The sequence below is a fragment of the Gopherus flavomarginatus genome, chromosome 8 (genome assembly GCF_025201925.1).
Source record: "Gopherus flavomarginatus isolate rGopFla2 chromosome 8, rGopFla2.mat.asm, whole genome shotgun sequence".
Lineage (NCBI taxonomy): Eukaryota > Metazoa > Chordata > Testudines > Testudinidae > Gopherus > Gopherus flavomarginatus.
The window spans coordinates 20,764,694-20,786,654 of record NC_066624.1 but is presented as its reverse complement, the minus strand read 5'-3'; the positions used below and the strand labels follow the sequence as shown (position 1 = coordinate 20,786,654).

Here is a 21,961-nt window from a genome sequence, read left to right as displayed (position 1 = left end):
GAGGTAGCCAAATTGAATTCACGAGCAATTGACGACAGGCTTTGTCCGCCTTCATACTTTTTCACTATTTTCATTTTCTTTTTTAAATCAATCTTCTTTCACTTACGAACTGGTCCTGAACTCTTGCTATCACTTGGTTGCTTTCCAGACATGATTTGAATTAAATAATAAGGTGAAATAACAGAAATACAGTATCACTGAAATAATACGAGACTGAGAGGCTGTGAGAGCGCGAAGCCTTCTCTTGTAGGAGATGCTACTGCTGTATTCCTCCGCACACTGGACTACAGTACTTTGTGTTTCTGTACGCTATGCAATATTTTCCGCAACTCAAAAATTTTATTTATGCCTTATGGAACTTTTTGCATTAGGTTGAATTTGCGTTAAGTCAGTCTTGCGTAACCCAGGTAGTGTCTGCATATAAATCGAAAGGCTTAATTCTCAATAGTGTTGCAAGTGCTGGTGGATCACAAGGGCCATTTCACTTACATCAACGTGGGGTGGTCGGGAATGGTGCATGATGCGCACATCTTTAGGAACTCTGGTCTGTTCAGAAAGCTGCAAGCAGGAACTTTCTTTCCAGACTTCAGAATAACCATTGGTGATGTTGAAATGCCAGTAATGATCCTCGGAGACCCAGCCCACCCCTTGCTCCCAGGGCTCAGGAAGCTGTACAGAGGCAGCCTGGACAGCAGTAAGGAGCAGTTCAACCATAGGCTGAGCAAGTGCAGATGGTGGTGGCATGTACCTTTGGACGTTTAAAAGTCCACTGACGTAGTTTGATTACTAGGTTAGACCTCAGTGAAAGCAATATCCCGATTGTTGTTGCTGAGTACTCCATAATATCTATGAAACAAGGAGAAAAATTTCCAACAGGGGGTGTGTTGGGGGAGGTGGAAGCAGATTGCATGGCAGCCAATTTTGAGCAGCCAGACACCAGGGCAATAAGAGCACACTGAGATGTGCTGCATCTCTGTGAGGCTTTGAAAATTAGTTTCATCAATGACTCACAGTAACGTGACACTTATGTGTATTGTTCCTTACCTAGTTGTCCCCTTCATTGCATGTGCTCCCCTGTAAACTACACCCCTGCTGGCTGCTGTGTGCTGAATGAATAAAGAGCCTTTTCTCCTCAATTCATTCGTTTTTATTATGTTCACAAACACAGAGACAGCAAAGAAAAGGAAGATAACCTGGGGAAAACGGGCTGATAACACTGGGGGGTGGGAAGAGGAGGGAAGGGAGAAACAAGCACAGAAGGATGTGGAACTTGGCGATGATGCAGCAGGTTCACCATAGGCTGCAGCAGGACTCTAATGTCCAGCTGCCTTTCTTGAACCTCAACCAGACGCCTCAACATGTCTGATTGCTCCCTCATAACCCACACCATCTCATCCTGCGTGTCACACTTGTGTTTCCCGTATGCTCTTCTGTCCTCACGGGCATTGTGCAGTTTCTCTAACAATGCAATCCTCCACGCGCTGAGCTCTGTCTTGTCAGTCTCGGAGGCACACATTAACTCATTGAATATGTCCTCCCGAGTCTTCTTTTTCTGCCTTGTAATCTGGGAAAGTCTCTGTCCCAGCATAGAGGATGTGCTTACGGATAAGGTTTCAGCTGCAAAGAATACAAAACATGAGGATAGCATTGACAGTGCATACATAGTTTCTGGTGCAAGGTTAAATCTTTTTATAAAAGAAACACCCCTCAATGCACTTCTGTGAAAGCCACAATTTAACCAGAACGGCTGACTACTGCAAGAGTCGGTTTGCTTCTCTGGCCATGATGAGTAAGGCCACTAGGCATGGGCGAGAGGTCTTGTGCTGCAGCTTTTGTTAAGACATGCTTGGGATCAATAGTTGCAACATCAGCACAACCCCCTTTCCCATAGCAACCTGGATGGTGCTTGCAGACAAGCACTAGCGTAAAGACCCAAAAATAGTTTGATTGTTACAAAAGTAGCACTGGGCTGGGGTAGAAGGGAGACTAACAGGAAGCATGCCCTGCCCCCCCCCCTTTAAATGCTGGCTGCAGTACGTGGTGATCAATTCCAACCACAGCCAGGGCACACTCAGGAGTGTGGTTGTGTGACCCAAACAAGGGAGGATTACTTATCAAATTGCTTGTAGTTTAAGGGCTCGCATTTAAAACGTCCTGTTTCCCCTAGGTGACCATATGCGATATCACTCTCCTGAGGGTAACAGAGGTGGAAAGGGAGCAGATGCTGCAAGCATCTGGGTACAGACCTGGTCCTTATGCTGCAATGATGCCAAAAGAGTTAATACTGGAGTGGCACAGGAAACTGTCCTACCGTGGTGGACGACACAAGGCAGCCCTTCTCAGAAACCTTCTTCAAAGGATTGCAGACTACCTCCATGAAAGCTTCCTAGAGATCTCCAGGGAGGATTCCCAGGCCATCCCTGAGCACATAAACAGTCTTTTCCGGAGAGCACCCTGTGTGTAACCGGAGTGGCCGCTGATAACTTCTATCCCAATTTTTTAATTCAGATTTAAAAATAGCAGCATGTAACCTCTACAGTCTGATTGAAAATGTGTACCCACCAGAGTGCCTTCCCCGTCATCATGCTCCGCCAATAATTGGTCCTGTGAGGGGATGGGCTCCAGGAGTTAAAAAAAGCTCTTGGCTGTTGGGAAGAATGGAACCTCCGCTTGTCTGTTGTGCATTCTCCTCCTCCTCATCAACAAAGTCCTCCTTGTTGTTGCCCAAGGTCGTCCGGGGCTCCTGGGAGGTATCCACAAAGTGTTTTGGGGGTAGTGGTAGGGTCACCACCTAGAATTGCATGCAGCTCCTCATAGAAGCAGCATGTCTGTGGTTCAGAACCAGAGCGACTGTTCGCCTTGTCTTCTGGCTTTACTCTGTTTTACAAGCAGCACAACGTAGCAGACTCTCACACTCTTTTGGATTAAATGGAGTGACTTGCCACATGAAACGTAAAATTTGGCTGAAGCTGCTCCTGTTACCCACATGAAAGTTAAAGATTATATAAATATAGTCCAGACCCTGGCATATTTAAGAAAGGGTATAACACAGGATTCCTTTTGTTCTTTGGCTCTGCATTACATTCTCTGCTGAGCCAGCTAGTGTCTGACACTATCTCTTAGTGAGCCAAAATCATCCTGGTCTAACTCTGCTAATTTGAATGGATTGATACTAGGGATGTATTTGTGAAACCTATTGAATTAGGAGCATCTATTGTGGGAGAGGTACATGCATCCACATACTTCTGATGCCACCTTTCCATATAGGAAGTGTTACATCAATACAATTTAGCAAGTACATAAGTAGTTTACACATACAACAGCTTGAGATTTGAGCAGCATACACGTTAGTACTCTTGACAGAGCACTAAGCTTCTAATGGTTTTATAAGTAGTCACTATAAAATTATTATTTAAAATGGCATTTTGCTTACATTTTAGGTGAGATGGTGCAATCCTGTTTCCAGGCACCCATAAAAACCTTGCTACCAATGTGAAAGCTCAGTGTGGGCCTAGAAAAATCAATTCAAAGTTGGCATGGGGTATAACAACAGTAACTCAGGTCTGAAATACATTTGTCCCGCCAAAACAGTAACATTCCTGAAGTATAAGGAGTTAATGGTGTCAATAAGCCATGCCATTAGTTACCTTTAAATGGCCAGCAAACACTGAAGTTACCAACATGACATTATAGAATTTGACTTATGAAAACATTCTCATCTCATTTCTTCTTAGCTTGTGCGGCCTCCATGAGAAATAACTTTTCAAATAATTGAAGAAATAAAAGCAATCTAAGCATTTTTAGACTAATGCATGTAAGTAGATGGAACATACATTTCCTTAAAAAAAAAAAAAGCTAGCTCTTTGAATTCATAAATAAACTATGCATTGATTTGCAATTTTTTTTTCAAATACAATTATGGTTGAGACTGACCTTCATACTCCATTTTCCATAATTATTTGAAAATGAAAGCTTCTCCTGTTTTCACACCATACTTTCCAAAATATGTATTAGTTTTCCAACAAGGCCACTAAAATCACCAGAGTACTTCAGAATACATTTAAATGATGTAACAAGCTGATGCTCAGCGTGCACACACTAATTTTTCTTTTCAAACTACACGTAAAATCTCCGCCCCCCGTTCCCTAGACGACCACGTTGAAAGCTTTGCTGGACACGTTTTAGCTTGGTGTGACATAAGTGTTTTACTTGACAATTTTATTAATGGCTACAAAACACTGAAAACCAGGAATGAGCTAGGATAGCACATTCGTCTTTCAACTCTTGAGATCCAACTTTAAATCCTGCCTTAGGTCACAATTGAAGATTTTGTTTTCCTTCCTCTTCCCTCACATCAAAACCACCATGCAATTTGGTACAATTGGCTGTCACTATTTAAGACAGACCTAGCATTGGAACAATATCAGGGTATCAGAGGTCAAGATTAAATTGGGGAGCTGTTTGTAGGGAAACTTGTACAGTACCTCCTCTCACTCTCCAGGGCTCCATCAAGTTGTAAAAATCCCTTACTTTTACAAGTTATCAAGTCACTCACAGAAGTGCTTGCCTGGAACACCATTTGGAAGTTCAACTAGAGCAGAATGCAGCTGTCTGCATGATTGGTAGCATAGGTGGCTCAGACTGCACTGGTTCTCTATTTGCTTTCAGTAGCAATTCAGGGTGCTGATCTATGCAGTACGCCATAGCTTGGATCCTGCCTATAGAGGAGTCTGTCTCTTCCTATGTGCCGTCCTAGATGGTGTGGTCTGCTGGAGCTCTCAAGCTTTCGGACTCTGCTGTTTAACAAGAAGCTGAGGCCAGGGCGCTCTGAGTGGGAAGAGCCTCATCTCTGGAACAAACGCCGTCTATTCACTTTCAGATCAGCATAAGGCTCAGCCCCTTTCTCAGGCTTTTGCCAGAATGTGTAGTAAGTATACAGTTTAGTGCATACTCTTCCCATGTTGATGTTGGTCAACAAATTATGTAAAATGGTTTAATATCTTTCAGGGTTTCAACTGTTCCAGGGCTTAATCTCAACTTTGCTAGACACTAAAAATCGTGGACTGAATAGACAGACTGTTGTAACAAAGCCATAAATCTAATCTAAAACCCACTAAACCCTGCCCCCTCCCATGACTGGAGAGGTGTTAACAGGCCACTTCACCCTGAATGATCCCTGGAAATGTATTCTGACTACTTATGCTAAACAATCCGTTCCACCTTGTATTTAGCAGTGACACTCGAAGTACATTTTCCAGACCTGAAGAACTCTGTGCAAACTTGAAAGCGTGTCTCTCTAAGCAAGAGAAGTCGGTCCAATAAAAGATTACCTCACCCACCTTGTCTCACAGGGTACTTCAGAAATTTAAAAAAAAATAAGCGTACAGTGAATGGAGCCAACAACTCTGATGACTGGAACTGTAGTTTTATAACACTTGAGTAATTGCAGTATTTTGCCAACACCATCACACTTCATGCGCCTATACACAATACTATTGCTGCATCCACCGATTTAGGCTTCATTTTGTGGCTTTTGAAAATAAAGAGCCCACTCTCCTTCTCAAGAAATCTGATTTCCCTATTAGAAGGCAGTAAAGATACAGACACAGTGTCAAAACTCCTAGCAACTTGTGTTGGATTGAGCCATAACCCTTAGCAAAACAGGTTAAAAAAAATCCTTAAACTTTTCAGATGTTCCAATGGACCAAACTACCATCTGATAAATGTAAGATGAAAAACACAGGAAATTCTCCACTGCGAAACAGAAGAATCAACAAAACATTGAGCAGCCACATCTGAGACCACTGTTTAAACACAAATGAGATTCTAAATGAGAAGCATGGTAATCTCAAAACAATTTCTAATTTATGTAACAATCCAGCAGTTTATAATCTTAAATTACTGTTTTCTTTGATGCACACATGTAACTCAAATTAGCATTAATGGAAGTTACATGGATACACGGAGAGAAAAAAATACACTTATTTTAACATATCCTCTACAAATTAATGGCTACACTTTTTTTTTTATCAGTCAACATTTGTAGAACATTTCTGCATATTATTATTAAAAAGCTGTGGTAAATGAAACTTTAGAAATAACAGCTGGAGGGTGCTAGATTCAGACTTAATCTGTTTCAGGTTCACTCATTCATTCCAGTAACACAGCACTCTCTGCAAGACAACGCAGAGCTCAAAACACACTAACTACATAATGAAGTGATACCAAGGCATGTGGCTAGTTCAGCTCAAGGGTGCGCAACATAATGCATCAGCACAACTACGTGATAAGTTGGGCTGCAGTAAGTGTATTTCATACTTCCATTTCCAACGGGAAAGCAAGAACTATAGATGCACAGAGAAACAGTGAGTAGAGAACTTTAGTCTCAAGAGATATGGCTTAACAGCTATTGTAAACTATAAGTGCTGAAGGAGTTGATGCGGAGGGGCTGGGAGTATTTAGCTGTAAATGTAAGAAATGTATGAATGATACATGATTTTAAAACTAAAAAAAGGTTTTACTAAGAACATGGATATCCTTCAGTATAACCTAGTTAATACAGAAGCTCTTTATGGAGTCAAACAATTTGTTTTTGTTTTTCTTCTAACAATAAATAAATGTGTATGGTGGGGTGGTAGGGGAAAATTTGGGTGCACAATATCAATTTACCTTTCTCTGACTGATCATCCAAAATTTCTGATTACCTAATACTATCCTAAAGCAATATAATTGGCTATCAACATCACTGATGTTACTGAGCACTGCAAACAATTACTTTTACTAAGAAACAATTTGAAGCTCTCTTCTGAGTGGATGCAGGGCAACACTCCCATAGCTGCTATTAAAATCATATCTATTCTTATTCTGAGCACGTTACTGACAAAATATTGGTTTCTCCTGGGAACTGCTGTAAAGCTGTAAGCATCGTTCCAACAGGACACACATTTCTATTCACAAGATAAATCATTTAATTAGTAATAATTATTATGCACAGATTAACAATGGAGTTATGGTAAGAAGTTTTCCAGCTGAAAGTTTATACAACATGGTTTTAACTGGCTTTTGGTGGATATTGTACATTACAGATAAGATACTCAATTTACATTTTATTTTCCCATACTGTAAAGAAAACTGACAATTTCACATCTGAATTTCAAACATATTTAAATGCTGTTATGGATTAGTAGTGACAGAATAGCCGGGTATAAAACTGTGAAGCCACCTGCACTGGAGAATTATAAATTCACATTTGTAAAAACCCCAAATTTGCTAACTGTAGCAAATTATAATAATAACTAAAGACATTTAGGTATTTATCTTTATAGTCTCTGTTCAGACAGCTTTTGCCTGGGAATAAAAAATAAATCTAAAGTCAAGATGTTTAGAGTTGTTAGGCTGATACTTGCTTTGAGAAGCAGTCATTTGAAACAATTAGGATATGCATCTCAAACAAGTACACATATATAGAAATAATTAACACAATTGAAGAGGTGCAAGTTCTTCTAGAAACAAAAAATGAATTTAAGTAGCATTATTTAGTCCTGACTTTTTCACGCCAACATGGCAAGTGTTGGTTTTAGAATTGTAGCGAACTGGCTTAATTTTTACCGGTGACCTGCGCCCAGTCCACAAGACTTCCAAACATTATGTAAAGATGCTGTTTTAGAACAGTGATGCATCAGTTCTGCTACCCCTGACGTGAACAGCATCTACAGCTGTTCACAGCAGCCATGAGAAGATTTCAAAATGAACCAATTTTCCCATCAGAGACTGTTAAAATCCCTAATTTACAGGATATCTTCTGCCGCAAAACTTGGCACACCTCTCTGTATTTGTTCAAGCCCTCCTAAGTTGTGATTCTTCAGGTCAGCAAGTATCTCTAAAATGCCTGTTCAGAATAGCCTATGTAATTGCATGACACATGAACACACAAATCCAATCGTAACAAATTCAGAACCAAAGTTTTACATCACTAATAAACACGAAGATTAATAAGTGAACTGCTATTACTCCTTTGACATTCCTGCTCACAAGGCAAGACATAATATTCATTTTGGTCTCACATCTGTTCGATGGAGTAACACAGAACTGGAGCAGTGGAAAAACCAAGTCAATTTGGACCCCTCCAACTTTCCAACAATTATCTGTTTCTAAGTAAATTCTCTTCTCTTTTAGGTATAGGAGAACATATCGGACATGGGGAAAAAAATCTCACTTATCACTAAGATCAGTTTAGAGGCCTTCCCAATCTCCTACATTCCCCGCCCTCTCCAAAACTGATGGCGGTGATGTGCAGTTTAGCAATAGCCACACCTCTGCTCCAAACCCTTTACAAAATTAACAAAGTAACCTTCATGGTATTTGTTGGCTAAAAAGATCCACCCTTTCCTATAATGGCAAGAACACACAAAGCCCTGGAGAACACTGACATGCAAAACTTTTTGCAATTAATTAAGATGCGTCAGCTTCATTAAAGCACTTACTTAGCTGCCAAAGCAGGTTTCCTGCATCATATATTCTAGCAAACGAATTATCGGTTCATTTCAGATACTTTCAAAATAATGCCAGTGTTAGATCTATTTTTAGTCAATGAACAAAGTATATAAACCTGGTAATATGTGGGCAATTGTCCATTCAGAAAACTTGTCACCACAATTGAATTCACATCACAATCACTAAAACATGTAGACGTCAAGTAATGGGTCAAAGCAACGAAGGTGTTTAAGAAAATATTGAAATGTTATTAAATACAGCTTTTGTACATAATTCAGTACATACAGCAGTAGACACTGTACAGGTTATTTAATTTAAAAAATCTAGTTGAGTTATTTGAAGTCACATCATATATGAAGGGAAAAAAGTCTCAAAAGCGACTTTTATTAACCCTTTGCTAACTGTTTCTGAGAGTTGAAATTATATTGTTTGTCGTCTTTGTACTGCTAAAATGAATTTTAAAAAGAGACATTCCATTAGGGAAAATAAAGGAGGCCCCTAATCAGAAATAATTCTGAACTGTCACCATGGATCACCATGATTTTACCTTGCTTCTTCACACCACGGCTGAAGGTCATTCATCTTTGTATTTTGACACCCTCTTTACAGTAATTTTTAATTGAGTATATGTTCTGTATTGGCACAGATTATTCTTCTCTTACATAATTTTAACAGAGCATGAGACTAACCAAAAAGGAAGATATCAAAAGTGCAGCCTCCTTTACTTGGACAGGTTTTTTGTAGCTAGCTTGATGAAAGGTTCAGCTAAAATGAATGTTACATCAAAAGTAGTAAATAATTTACATTTGCAGCCACATTTGAGTAAGTGTTCAGTAACTTTGGGTTCTTCAGTTTCTGGGTGTGCACCTGGAGGCACGAACACGCTCAATTTTCAGAGGTAAAAAGGACCTTCAGCTCTCATTAACTTCACAAAAATCAAGCACAAGTTGGGCACCCAAATTAGTGAAAACTGAAAATTCTGGCTTTGATCTTGTTCTTTACTTTATTTTACTCATTTGCAAGAAGTTAATTTCCAGTTTTATTAGGAAGCGAATTCCTTAACAAATCTTTAAGGTGACCTGAAATATTTTGCTGCCAAGACTTGAGTTCACCATCCAAGGTTCTCCTCCAACAGTTAAGCCCTTAGTTCAGAGGTGGGCAAACTACGGCCCATGGGACCTTCTTGCCTGGCCCCTGAGCTCCTGCCCCAGGAAGCTAGCCCCGGCCCTTCCCCTACTGTTTCCCCTCCCCCAGAGCCTCAGCTTGCCCGGCCGCCGGTGCAATGCTCTGGGTGGCGGTGCAGCGAGTTCCTGGGGCAGCAAAGCTGCAGAGCCGCAGCCTGATCCAGTGCTCTATGCTGCACGGTGGCATGGCTGGCTCCAGCCGGCCGGAGTGGCTGCCTGTCCTGCTGCTCTGGATGGTGCGGCTGTAGTGCTGCCAGCCACCGGTGCTCCAGGCAGTGCAGTAAGGGGGCAGGGAGCAGGAGGGGTTGAATAGGGCAAGGGAGTTCAGGGTGGCAGATAGGGGTCAGGGCGGTCAGAGGGTAGGGAACAGGGGGGTTGAATGGAGGTGGGGACCTGGGGGGGGCAGTCAGGGACATGGGTTTAGAGGGCGGTCAGAGAACAGGGAGAAGGAGTGGTTGGATGGGGCAGGGGTCCTCGGGGGGAAGTCAGGAAGGGGGGGAGGGTTGAATGGGGCAGCGTGCGGTCCAGGGGACAGGAAACAGGGGGCGTTGGATGGGGCAGGAGTCCCGGTGAGAGAAGGGGGTTGGATGGGGGCGGGGGCCGGGCCACGCCTGGCTGTTTGGGGAGGCACAGCCCTCCACACAATTTTGGAATTCCGATGCAGCCCTTGGGCCAAAAAGTTTGCCCGCCCCTGCCTTAGTTATTAATTATCTATACAGGGAAAATTTACCAGCATAATTATACTATAAACTGGTATAATGCCCCTTGTGGGACACATTTATTCTGCCAGTGACAGAAGCTAATCAGGAAAAAAAGTACTCCTATTCTGGAATAGCAGTGTCCATGCAGGGAGTTATATGAGGATGGAATTAGAATATCAGGGTGGAGTTATGCCGATAAATTTCCCTATGCAGATAAGCCCAAACAGATACAATCTTAGGGCCCAGCCGTGGGAGATCTTGCAAGCTTTAGAGAGATTTAAGGTTTCTCAGAATGTGGTAAGTCTGGGCTTTGGGTACAGAAACCTATATGGTTATTAGGACAATAGCCCTAACAATATTTTGGTTGCAAAACGATAGAAACACACTATTCTTTCACAAACTAGCCTTATTGAACTCTAATTGCTCCCTAGGACTATGACAGAAATAAAGCAGGAGGCAGAGGTTTTACAACATACTTCAAAACACAGAACCTTGAACTCGCATCTTGGCAAGTAAGTAAAGGGTAAACTATATTTTATAATGTTTTGGATTACAACATTTATGCTATGTCAAATAATATTCTTTAATTCGGGATTTTAAATAGTTCTTAAAAATACATATTACTTCCTCTTTAATGGGACAACTATGAAGTTTTCCAGAGAGGAAAATGCAACTTTACTTCTGGAGGAATAACTGAACAGAGTTGTTCCAAATTTGAGTTTGCTACTAGAGGTTTTTTGCTTTGTTGTTCTTAAAAAGGAAACGCGTTATTTCAAGCCAGAGAGTCATTTAATAGAACTAATTACATCTTATTTTTTTAACATAGAAATTCAAGTTAACTGAATCACATTAAAAATATAAAACTCCTTTACCAGCCATCAATGGTGGAAAATAAACGAAGAACAAGTCTGTTTACTGCTTAATGACAGTTCAAATAATTCCATCTTTGCCAGCTGAAATGATCTAGGTCACTTGACAAGTGATTGCCAGTAAAATGTATAAATGTTTGAAACTTCCATAAAAATACGCCTTGTTAATTAGCAATAAATTGAGAGTTTTTCAAAAGCTCTCACGCACCTCATTAAATATTAGAGATTCTGACAATGTAGAAATAAACCCTTTGGTTAAAGACGTTATGCTGTGTTGAGATACCGTAAAAAACCAAAACCAACCAGGAAGTGTCTGAATTGTTTTTGTTTTCAAACCAAAGGTGTGCTTCAGTCACTCTTGTATCACCCTTTAACCGGCAGCAGAAATGTAATCCTGCATCACACACTTAGCAGGAACAGTTTCCACAGCCCTTCACACTGTTGATAATTTCCTCTTGTAGTCTCTTCCTTTCCTCTTCTTTGGACATGTGGTTATTTCTCTCTTCCCATTTCTGGCTGATGTTACTATTCAGTATTTTGCTGCTCTGTGTGTGCCACATCTCATAGTAGAGACTGCTGGGACTGGCAAGAAGATCTAAATGGCTACCACGCTCAGCAACTTTACCCTGTAAAATATATATCAAGTTAGTGACTGAACGCTATCAGATCTTTAGACCAGGGCTTCTCAAATTTCACTGCCCCGCAACCCCATTCAGACAACAAAAATTACTACATGACCCCAACGGGGGAGAGGGGGAGAAAAGAAGAGCCTGAGTCCACTCCGTGTGTCTGGGGGGGTGGGGGCAAAGCCTACACCTGAGCCTGCTGCTCAGGGTAGGGGGGCCAGAGCTGAAGCCAAAGGGCTTCAGCTTCACTGCCCAGGACTGAAGTCAAAGCCTAAGCCCCACCACCCAGGACTGAGGCCCTTGGGTTTTGGCCCCAGGTGGTGGGGCTCGAGCTTCAGCTCAAGTCGAAGCAAGTTAACACCAGCCCTGGTGACCCCATTAAAACAGGGTTGCAACCCACTCTGGGGTCCTGACCCACGGTTTGAGAACCAATGCTCTAGAATATGAAGTTGACGAAAGCATGGGCCAGACACTTTCAGTATGTAACTCACCAAAATCCTCCACTTTAATAAGGAGGTGAAACCCACAGAGACAGGTTCAGATAGAGGGAGCACTGTATGTATGGCCACACTACATGTTAAAGACGAAGAGCTGCAATATTCTCCGGGTTATAAAAATTACGTGTAGACCTCAGGTCTCAGTTGGGCAAAGTTCATGGCTTGACTACATGAAAAACTGTACCAGTTTAAACTAGAGATACAACTAAAAATAGGTTCAGCACTATATATGAGTTAGGATTTATTATAATTGTTAAACTAGTGCATATACCATATGAACGCTCTAAAATAAAAATAAATCTGCCTTATCTTGACTTATTTTAAATTGACTAGGAATAGATTTATGCTAAACTGAATTAAGCCATTATTAAATCAAAAATAAGAATGTCCACATAGGGATTGGAGCAATTAAACCAAATTGATTTAAAACCAGATTTAAGTTAAATTGGTACAACGTCTGTGTTTTGCTAAGGCCTCAGTTGTTCCTATGATAGAAAGTTCAATCACTAAAATTATATTGGCAACTAACTGTGTATGCGATCTCTGTGGGTCCAAAAAAGGACAGTTACCTGTTCCATAACTGGCGTTCTTCGAGATGTGTTGCTCATGTCTATTCCACAGTAGGTGTGTGAGTTCGCCATGTGCACCAGTGCCGTAAGTTTTTCCCTTAGCAGTACCTGTAGGGGAGCGCTGCTGCGACCCCTAGAGCAGCGCCTCTATAACATGCTATAAGGGGAGTCGTGCACTTCCCCCACCCTCAGTTCCTTCTTGCCGGACCAACTCCAGCAGAGGGGAAGGAGGGCAGAATGTGGATAGACATGAGCAACACATCTCAAAGAACACCAGTTATGGAACAGGTAACTGCCCTTTCTTCTTCAAGTGCTTGCTCATGTGTATTCCACAGTAGGGGATTGCAAGCTATGTCTGATGGAGGTGAGTAGGAGTTCACAGATTCCCTGGCTGAAGCACAGCTCTACCAAAGCCAGCGTCATCCCCAGCATGGGAGACAATCGCATAATGCAATGTGAATGTGTGTACTGAGGACCAGGTAGCGACTCTACAGATGTCTTGGATAGGGACATGGGCCACAAAGGCAGCCGATGAGGCCTGAGCCCTTGTCAAGTGTGCCCTCACGATAGGTGGTGAAGGAACCCCTGCTAGGTCGTAGCATGTGCAGATGCACAATGTAATCCACCAGGAAAGCCTCTGGGTGAAGATAGGTTGACCCATCATGCACTCGGCTGAAACAAAGAGTTGCGAGGACCTGCGGAATGGCTTAGTCCGATCCAGATAAAGTGCAAGCGCCCTGTGCACACGGAGCGTATGGAGGCAGTGTTCCTCACTAGGGGCATGAGGTTTAGGGCAGAGGACAGGTAGGAAGATGTCCCAGCCCATGTGAAAAGCGTAGACCACCTTAGGGAGGAATGCAGGGTGTGGGCGGAGCTGCACCTTGTCCTTGTGAAAGACTGTGTAAGGGGGGTTGCAGGTCAGGGCCCTGAGCTCTGAGACCCATCGGGCTGACATGATAGCCACGAGGAAGGCTACCTTCCATTAAAGGTGAGACCATGAGCATGTGGCCAGGGGTTCGAATGGGGGCCCTGTGAGACAGGATAACACCAAGTTCAGATCCCACTGAGGAACCGGGGTTCTAGCATAAGGAAAGGACCAGTCTAGCCCATTGAGGAAACGCCCGGTCATGGTGTGGGAGAAAACCGAGCAGCCATGGACCAGTGGATGGAATGCTGAAATAGCTGCCAGGTGCACTCTGATGGAGGAAGGCACCAGGCCCTGAGTTCTGAGGTGCAGGAGGTACTCCAAGGTAAGTTGGCTCGGGGCAGCCATTGGGGAAGTATCCCGCTTGCCCGCCCACCTGGAGAACCGGGACCACTTCACTAGGTAGGCTCGGCGCGTGGATGGCTTCCTACTTTCGAGAAGGACACACCTGACCCCTTCAGAACACCTTGCCTCCTTCGCATCTAGCCATTGAGCAGCTACACTGTCAAATAGAGGGCAGCCAGATTGGAGTGGAGGAGGCAGTAGTCCTGGGAAAGTAGGTCTAGACGGAGCGGCAATGGTGGCAGAGGGGCCACCAGCAAGCCCAGGAGGGTCCCGTACCAATGTTGCTGGGACCAGGCTGGGGTGATCAGGACGACGCGCACCTTGTCCGTTTTTACTTTCTCCAGGACCTTGCTGATCAGGGGAAATGGGGGAAAGGCGTAAAGGAGTTGATTCGACCATGACAGGAGGAAGGCATCTGATAACGTGTTCCTCCCCAACCGCACCCCCACAGAACAGAACCTGTGGCAATGGCGGTTCTGTTGGGTCGCAAACAGATCGATTTGGGGAGTGCCCCACGCTCGGAAGGGCTGGTGAGTGACCTCTGAGTGGAGGGACCACTCGTGTTGGGAGGAGAGAACCCTGTTCAAGCGATCAGCCTGTGTGCTGTTGACACTTTGCAGGTGGAAGGCCTTCAGGGAGATGTCATGGGCTATACAGAACTCCCAGAGTCTGAGGGCTTCCTGGCAGAGGGCCGAGGACCTCGTCCTACCCTGCCAGTTGATGTAAAACATTGCAGTGGTGTTGTCCGTGAGAACTCTGATGCCTCTGCCGTGTAGCTGTGAGCTGAATGCCACACAGGCTAAGCATATCACCCTGAGTTCCCTGACATTTATGTGAAGGGACAGCTCCACGGCTGACCACATTCCTTGGGTCTGTGAGTTCCTTATGTGGGCCCCCCAGCTGAGGTCCGATTTAAACCCTGGGCCTCAGGGCATGCCCGGACGCGAACACTAACTAACTGACTAAACTGAAACTTTTCTTGGACTAACACACACAGGTACTACTAAAGACGAAACGAGTTCTGGAACGAGGTGCAGCAAAACTGGAGCAGGTAGTTCCGATGCATCATCACTGGCAGCAAGAAGGAACTGAGGGTGGGGGGAGCGTGCGGCTCCCCTTATAGCACACTATAGAGACATCACTCCAGGGATCGCAGCAGCGCTCGCCCTATGGATACTGCTAAGGGAAAAACTTCCGGCACCGGTGCACGTGGCGAGCACGCACACTTACTGTGGAATACTGAGCAAGCACTCGAAGAACTAAGTTCACTTATTAGACTGCATAAAAATCAAGAACACATTTGTAGCTTTTATTGATTAACATAAGGAGAAAATACTCAATCCTGTGATGTAATATTTACATCATGCAGCAAAACGGTTACACAATTTTCCAGCTCTTTCTCCTTTTCTGATCCTTATTTAATTGGCTGTTATTACTGTACCCTGCACACAAGTGTCAACTATGTTTCATGAACCAGCGTGCCAGCAGGGAGTGATGCATCATGTTGCCTGACTGAGCATATCACTCAGTCTGGACTGAAGCAGGAGCTTGGAAAAGCAAGACAACTCATGAACCCAGGCATCCCAGCTGTTCAGCTAACACTAATGAACTAGTTTAACTGTTTTTTTTTAAATCCAAAAATTATACTATAATACAAAACACACTCTTACTGTGTTGTGATACATTATATAATTCACGGATTGGCTCATTACATATGGTTATAAACCACACTAAACATTGTGCTAGGTATGACTTTTTATAGAAAAGTAGAGCCACATGAATGTATGCTATTTAAATGCTTAGCTATTTAAATGTTTAGCAAAAGCAGCAAACAGCAGACAGGTGGGTAGTGAGTTTACTCCATTATCTAATTTTGTCTCTGCCATCTGAATCTCAATGATATTGAGAAATACCATTAACTCACTTGAAAAGTTTCTTGTTTAAGAAATTCCAGTACAATCATTTAACATACCAAAGAAATATCTATTTTCTTCTAGATACATACATTTTCATATTTTAGTCACTGAAGATTTCAGTGAATTCAAGCATATGAATAGCAAATAAAATAGATAAACAGCACACACTAGTAAATTTAAGAAGCTCCATAATCAGCAGACTAAACCTAAATGATGAATATCTACTGAGATATCAATTTTTAAAAGCTATTAAGTGATTTTTAGTGGCACTCTTATTTTAACTTTGTTACTCAGATTGTAACAGAGAGGAAGGTGAACATAGAGTAGACAGAGTGTGAGGTGGCGGTTGAACAGCGATATTAATCAAATATTGAAAGCGTCTCTTTTTGGGGATGGAGAGAAAGACAGAGGGAATAATTACAATTTTCTAGAGCTACCAGCCACAATAGAGTGGTGCTCAGATTTCTACCATAATTAGATTGAACAATCTTGCAACAATTTCATCTGCAGAAACACAGGGCACACTGCTCTCTTTTCTATTGAAAGTGAGAAACCAGGGACGTATCTGAAAAATTTCCACTCTTATTGGGTGATGAAAATGAAATATAAATTAGGAGAACACATTAGGAATCCAACGTGACAGGAATCCATAATAGAGGTAAATTGTACACCACTGTAAACCAACACCAGATTGCCCAGTGAATCAGATTTACAGTAATCCACTTAAAACACTAGTAACTTACATGTAGTTAAAAGTATTATACAAGTGCACTACAACATATAAACACATAGGCATGCATATGTACAGATACACTAAATTTCTGCCACTGATAAGTTGTATTCGTTGCAAGAAAAATGACTATATAAGAGGAACTTGGAGTAGATTTTTCAGACATGGTTAATTTCCAACAAAGGCAGTTCAGTTCTGTATATTCAGAAATAATTTGTAAATTTCAAAGACAAAGACACACACACACACACACACAGTCACTAAAACATTCACATCATGTCAAAGTTGAATTACACAGGGTGATAGTCTCTCACCTGATCCAGGACAAGGATTTCATCTGCATCAACTACTGTTGACAATCTATGTGCAATGAAAACAGTTGTTCTGTGCTTCACCAGGTCCCTCATGGCACTGAGAATGTTCTGCAAATTAAAAAATGTACATCTATATATATATCTACATTTAAGAGGAAATAAAATCAGATTGTGTAACACGTCAAATGAAGTTTTAATGAATGCTGAAGAACGTCTTCAAAGCCTCAAATTATAAAATAGCTGAAACTATTTATGGAAGAAGCAATACACGCCTAGAATAAGACATCAGTAGCTCTGCGAAAGTCTTCGAAGTGGAGCTTTGCAGTGTGAAGGAAAGCCAAGGGAGGTTACACTTCTCTATGAAATTTAAACATCTCAAGGGGGTAGAGGAAGGGAACTGTTTGCTCACCTTCAGAAAAAAAACTTCTGTAGTTTGACTGTACAAGAAACAGTGCGGATAGCTGTGGCGTGTGCAGGTATAGTGTTTTACTCTCCAAATCAACAAAAATTAAAGAACAGCCAAGACTGTGGGTATGTCTACACTATGGAGATTATACCAGTATAACTATGCCATGGGAGCCATGTTCGCATAACCTGCTTAGATCTGAAAAAGTGAGTTTTTACACTCATGAAAGCTTATGCCCAGGCTACTCAGTGATACTTGATGCCACATATGTGTAGCCTATGCTGATGAAATGGGATTTTCCATGGTGTAGGAACACCATCTCCCCAAATAATGACAGCTAGGCTGACAGAAGTATTAGGTTGGCAGAAATATTCTTAATTGACATAGCTGTCTATGGGGGTTAGGTCAACATAGCTACATCAATCTGGGGTGTGGATTTTTCACACTGTGGCTCAAGTAGCTATGATGACCTAAATTTTAAATGTAAACCCTGGCCTGTGTCAACAAGGAACACAAGTATCCCAAAACTACAACAGCCAAGGAAATATTTCCTATCTACAGCCATCCCCATCAAGTCAGAAGCAGTGTTTCCTTTTCCACCTTCATAAGCTGCATACCTCAGATGCAGAAGTATGATTTAAGGCAATGTCTACAATGCAATAAAAGACCTGCAGCATGGCCACAGATAGCCCAGGTCAGCTGACTATGGGTTTGAGACTAGGTGCCCCGGGTGTTTTACCACAGTGTAGACAAACACAAGCTCTCTTACGCGGACCAGTGCCAGGGTTTCTCGTGCCCTAGGTGCATGGCCATTTCACCGCTCCCCACGCTGATCCCGTGGCTCCGGTGGAGCTGCCGCAGGCATTCCTGCGAAAGAGGGTCCATTGGTCCGTGGCTCCGGTGGAGCTGCCGCAGGCATGCCTGCGGGAGGTCCACCGGAGCCGTGGGAGCAGCCGACCGTCAGCAGGCATGACTGCGGCAGCTCCACCGGAGCCACGGACCAACAGACCCTCCGCAGGCATGCCTGCGGCAGGTCAACCGGAGCCGCCTGCCGTCCCCCCCCCCCCCAGCAAAATGCCAACCCCCCCGAATAATCCTGGCGCCCTAGGCGATTGCCTAGGCTGCCTAAATGGTAGCGCCGACCCTGCTCTTACAGTAATTGCTACACAAGCTGGGATATGCATTTTGTTTTATTTAAATAAAGCTAGCCTCTGTCAGAAAACATTGTGATTACAAGATATACATTTCTGGAAAGAATTCATTTTTATTTGCTGCCTTTAAAGTGCAGCTGTGTTGTGCAAACATTCAGCTCATAGCAAATTCGTCTATTTAAAGTGGACTGTAGGCTTCATACACCATGAGCACATTAGCAACTGCAACATTTTCAAATGATGTGGGCTTACTGCTGCAACGGGATGTCATGCTGTAAAACAGGACAGTAGTTCAGATGTGAACCTGACATTGCTCTGGCTCAGTGTAGGTTGGGAATCTCAAGGTACATCTATGCTGCAATAAGAGACCTGTGGCATGGCTACCGCTGGCTGGGTCAGTTGACTCTGGTTCTGCAGGGCTCCAGGCTCATGAGGCTATAAAATTGCAGTGCAGAGTTTGGGCTTAGGGTGGAGTCAGAGTCAGCTGACCTGGGCTCTGAGAGCAGTGCCATGGGTTTTTTCATCTCAGTGTAGATATACCCTTAGTGTCTCAACTTTTGGCCTCTGGGGAAAGATTCTTTACTCTTCTCATTGACAAGACTAAAGAATGGCATTTGAGTAGCTAGACAAAAAGCAAATATATGACAAAAACTCTTCTGGGAGGAGGTTGGAAGGCCAGCAAAATTGGATAGAATGCAACTGAAAAGGCTTTAGATTCTTTATCCTAATTTACCTCTTCTGTAATTGAATCTAAAGATGATGTGGCTTCATCATAGAGAATAATAGGAGGATTCTTCAAGATGGCTCTGGCAATAGCAACTCTTTGCTTTTCCCCTCCTGAGCAACAGAGAAGAAAAAAAATATTTTTGCCTTGATCACCATGACATGGTATTTTAACACCTGTAACACATAGAGAGAGAGAGACCTACAAATAAGATACATCGGAAGTTCTTTTTCATTCGTCTTTGCCATGCAAATATTTCATATAAAAAGAGAGGGATTACAGCCGCATTACAAGAAACTTCCACCCATTCTGCTCAGCAGAATCTTACTTGATAATTTTCACATGGGACTAAAGTCCATTTGAGGTTGAAATGACAACTGGAACTACTACGCATTTGCAGCATTTTCTGAATAGCGACACCAGAAGTATTAGTCAAAAGTAAAACCGTTTGCAATTTTGAAATCAGTGTTAAAGCTGGACAGAAAGTAACCTTCCTAACACAATTTAGCGGGGGCAACAAAGTGCTCAAGAGTAAAAAGAGGGCCCAGTGGTACTTTGAAATAATACTTAGCTCTTATATAGCTCTTTTTATTTCATGTACAGATCTTAAAAGAGCATTAAAAAGGAAGCTAAGAATCATTATTCCCATCTTGCAGATGGGGAAACAGATACAGAGAGACAAACTGACTAGTGCAAGATCAGACAGGTCAGTAGCAAAGCCAGGAATAGAACTCAATCTTTTGATTCCAGTGTGTAAGGTACTGAATTGGTTTCATACTGCTTCTGACTCAGGACTATATGCTCATATACGATGTTCCATGCCTAAAATAGCCTCCATCATCACATGAGCCTTGCAACATTACATGTTGCCACCAAATCTCTCTCATGACTTATTTTCGGCTAGCCTTCCACTATTCGCCTTTACTCAGTTTCTCCCTAAAAATCCAATATGATTATGTACACGATTCTTAAACTGATTGCTGCAGCCTCAAGTTCCTGCATACACAGCACCTAACACCCCCCCAATAAATGTTCCCTTAAGCACCCTTTTTTTCTATCTTGTGGTTCTGTTGTTCACTAATTCCCACTGTGACATTCTATACCTTGGAGGAGCATCCTGGAAACCCCATAGTCTCCATTTTTATATAATCGTGATCTTATATATAAAGCTTACCTTGTAAGGTATCAGGGGAAAGGTTATGATCTGCTGAAAGTCATTTCTCTATCTATATACGAGTATCATTGGTGCAGGTGAAGTTATGAGAATTGTGTTGTATGGTGGTCACTAAAACATGCTATACGTTGGAGAATCAGCCAGATATTAGCTTCCCAGAGGCAACAGCAAGGAAAGTAACCAACACCCAGGTGGGGTGTCAATCAACCCATCAACCACCATTGTCCAGCAAGGGAGCTACAATGCAATGACTCACCTGCATGGGGCCCATATCAGGGGAATTGCTCAACCTTGCCTGGAGACTCAGCAATGTCACCCAGACATGCCTGGACTTGTGTTTTCCACGCACATGGACTGAGGGTATAAAACCAAACACAGGAGGCTCATGCTGGGCCTTTTCTCCTTCACCCACCTACGCTGCAAGCAACAAGGATACTCTGAAGACTCCAACTGAGGGTATTGGCCAAGATTTCAAAGGTGAAATCTGTATATTAAGGACTGCAATATCCAGTGGGGTGAGAAAAACTGCTTAGTCTAGTTGTTACCCAGTCTAATAAGGTTGAGAGTTTAGACTGTGTGCTTATATTTTATTTCTTATGGTAACTAACACTGACTTGTTGCCTATCACTTATAATCACTTAAAATCTATTTTTTGTAATCAATACGTTTTATTGTATATCTTCACCAGTGAGTTTGTATGAAGCGTGTGGCAAATCTGCTCAGGTTTTGCAAAGGCTGGTGTAGATACACTTTCCATTGATGAAGTGATGAACCAATTAATAAATTTGCCCTGCTCGTCTTAAGCAGTGCAAGACGGTATATTCCTGGGGTACAGTTCTGGGAGGATTTGGTTCTGGTACCTCTTTGTGCGATTTATGAGTGGCTCTGGGTGCATTCATGAAATCTAGCTGGATGTGTGGGGCTCCACATGCTGGTGTGCTGAGTGATCACAGCTCCTGGAGGGGCTTGCTGCTCGTCACTAGCAAGGCATTGTGAGAGACAGCCCAGGCTGGAGAGAGTTAAGGGGGAACAGCGGTCACACAGTCACAGGCTGCATCCCAAGGATCCCCTCAGACCCACCATCTCGTGTTGATATAACCCTTACTTACTGTGTAATCTGTGTATATAAGAATGTGGTTCAACTGAGCAATTAACAGAAGTTGCACTATTTTCCCAAGATGTTATTGTTACTTCTCTTCTAAGAAATATCCAGTATGAAGAATATTACTGCTTGCTAGAGTCTGTGACTGAAAGGCATGCAGTGATCCCATAATCTGTGGCCTTCTCTTATTCAGCCGGTTTGCAGCATATTCAGTTGCTTCATGTTTTTCTTTATG

The 21,961-nt window shown here is 42.7% G+C and overlaps 1 protein-coding gene and 1 long non-coding RNA gene across 5 annotated transcripts in view; both read right to left on the bottom strand.

Annotated features, from left to right (window-relative positions):
* Nucleotides 1-1,182: 1,182 nt before the first annotated feature.
* LOC127056636 (uncharacterized) lies at nucleotides 1,183-3,513 on the bottom strand. Its single transcript, XR_007775864.1, has 3 exons — nucleotides 3,434-3,513; nucleotides 2,563-2,743; nucleotides 1,183-1,617 (listed from the first exon to the last, which is right to left on the bottom strand). It is a non-coding gene; the product is annotated as an uncharacterized LOC127056636 (long non-coding RNA).
* Nucleotides 3,514-11,145: 7,632 nt separating this feature from the next.
* ABCB7 (ATP binding cassette subfamily B member 7) overlaps nucleotides 11,146-21,961 on the bottom strand; it is a 66,588-nt gene continuing 55,772 nt past the window's right edge. For all 4 annotated transcript variants that reach the window (XM_050964641.1, XM_050964642.1, XM_050964643.1 and 1 more), the window contains 3 exons: nucleotides 19,460-19,563; nucleotides 17,170-17,277; nucleotides 11,146-11,873 (listed from right to left, as the gene is read on the bottom strand). In XM_050964641.1, coding sequence (XP_050820598.1) covers nucleotides 11,655-11,873; nucleotides 17,170-17,277; nucleotides 19,460-19,563 — 431 coding nt within the window. In that variant the 3' untranslated portion in view covers nucleotides 11,146-11,654. The remainder of the gene's footprint in view (nucleotides 11,874-17,169; nucleotides 17,278-19,459; nucleotides 19,564-21,961) is intronic.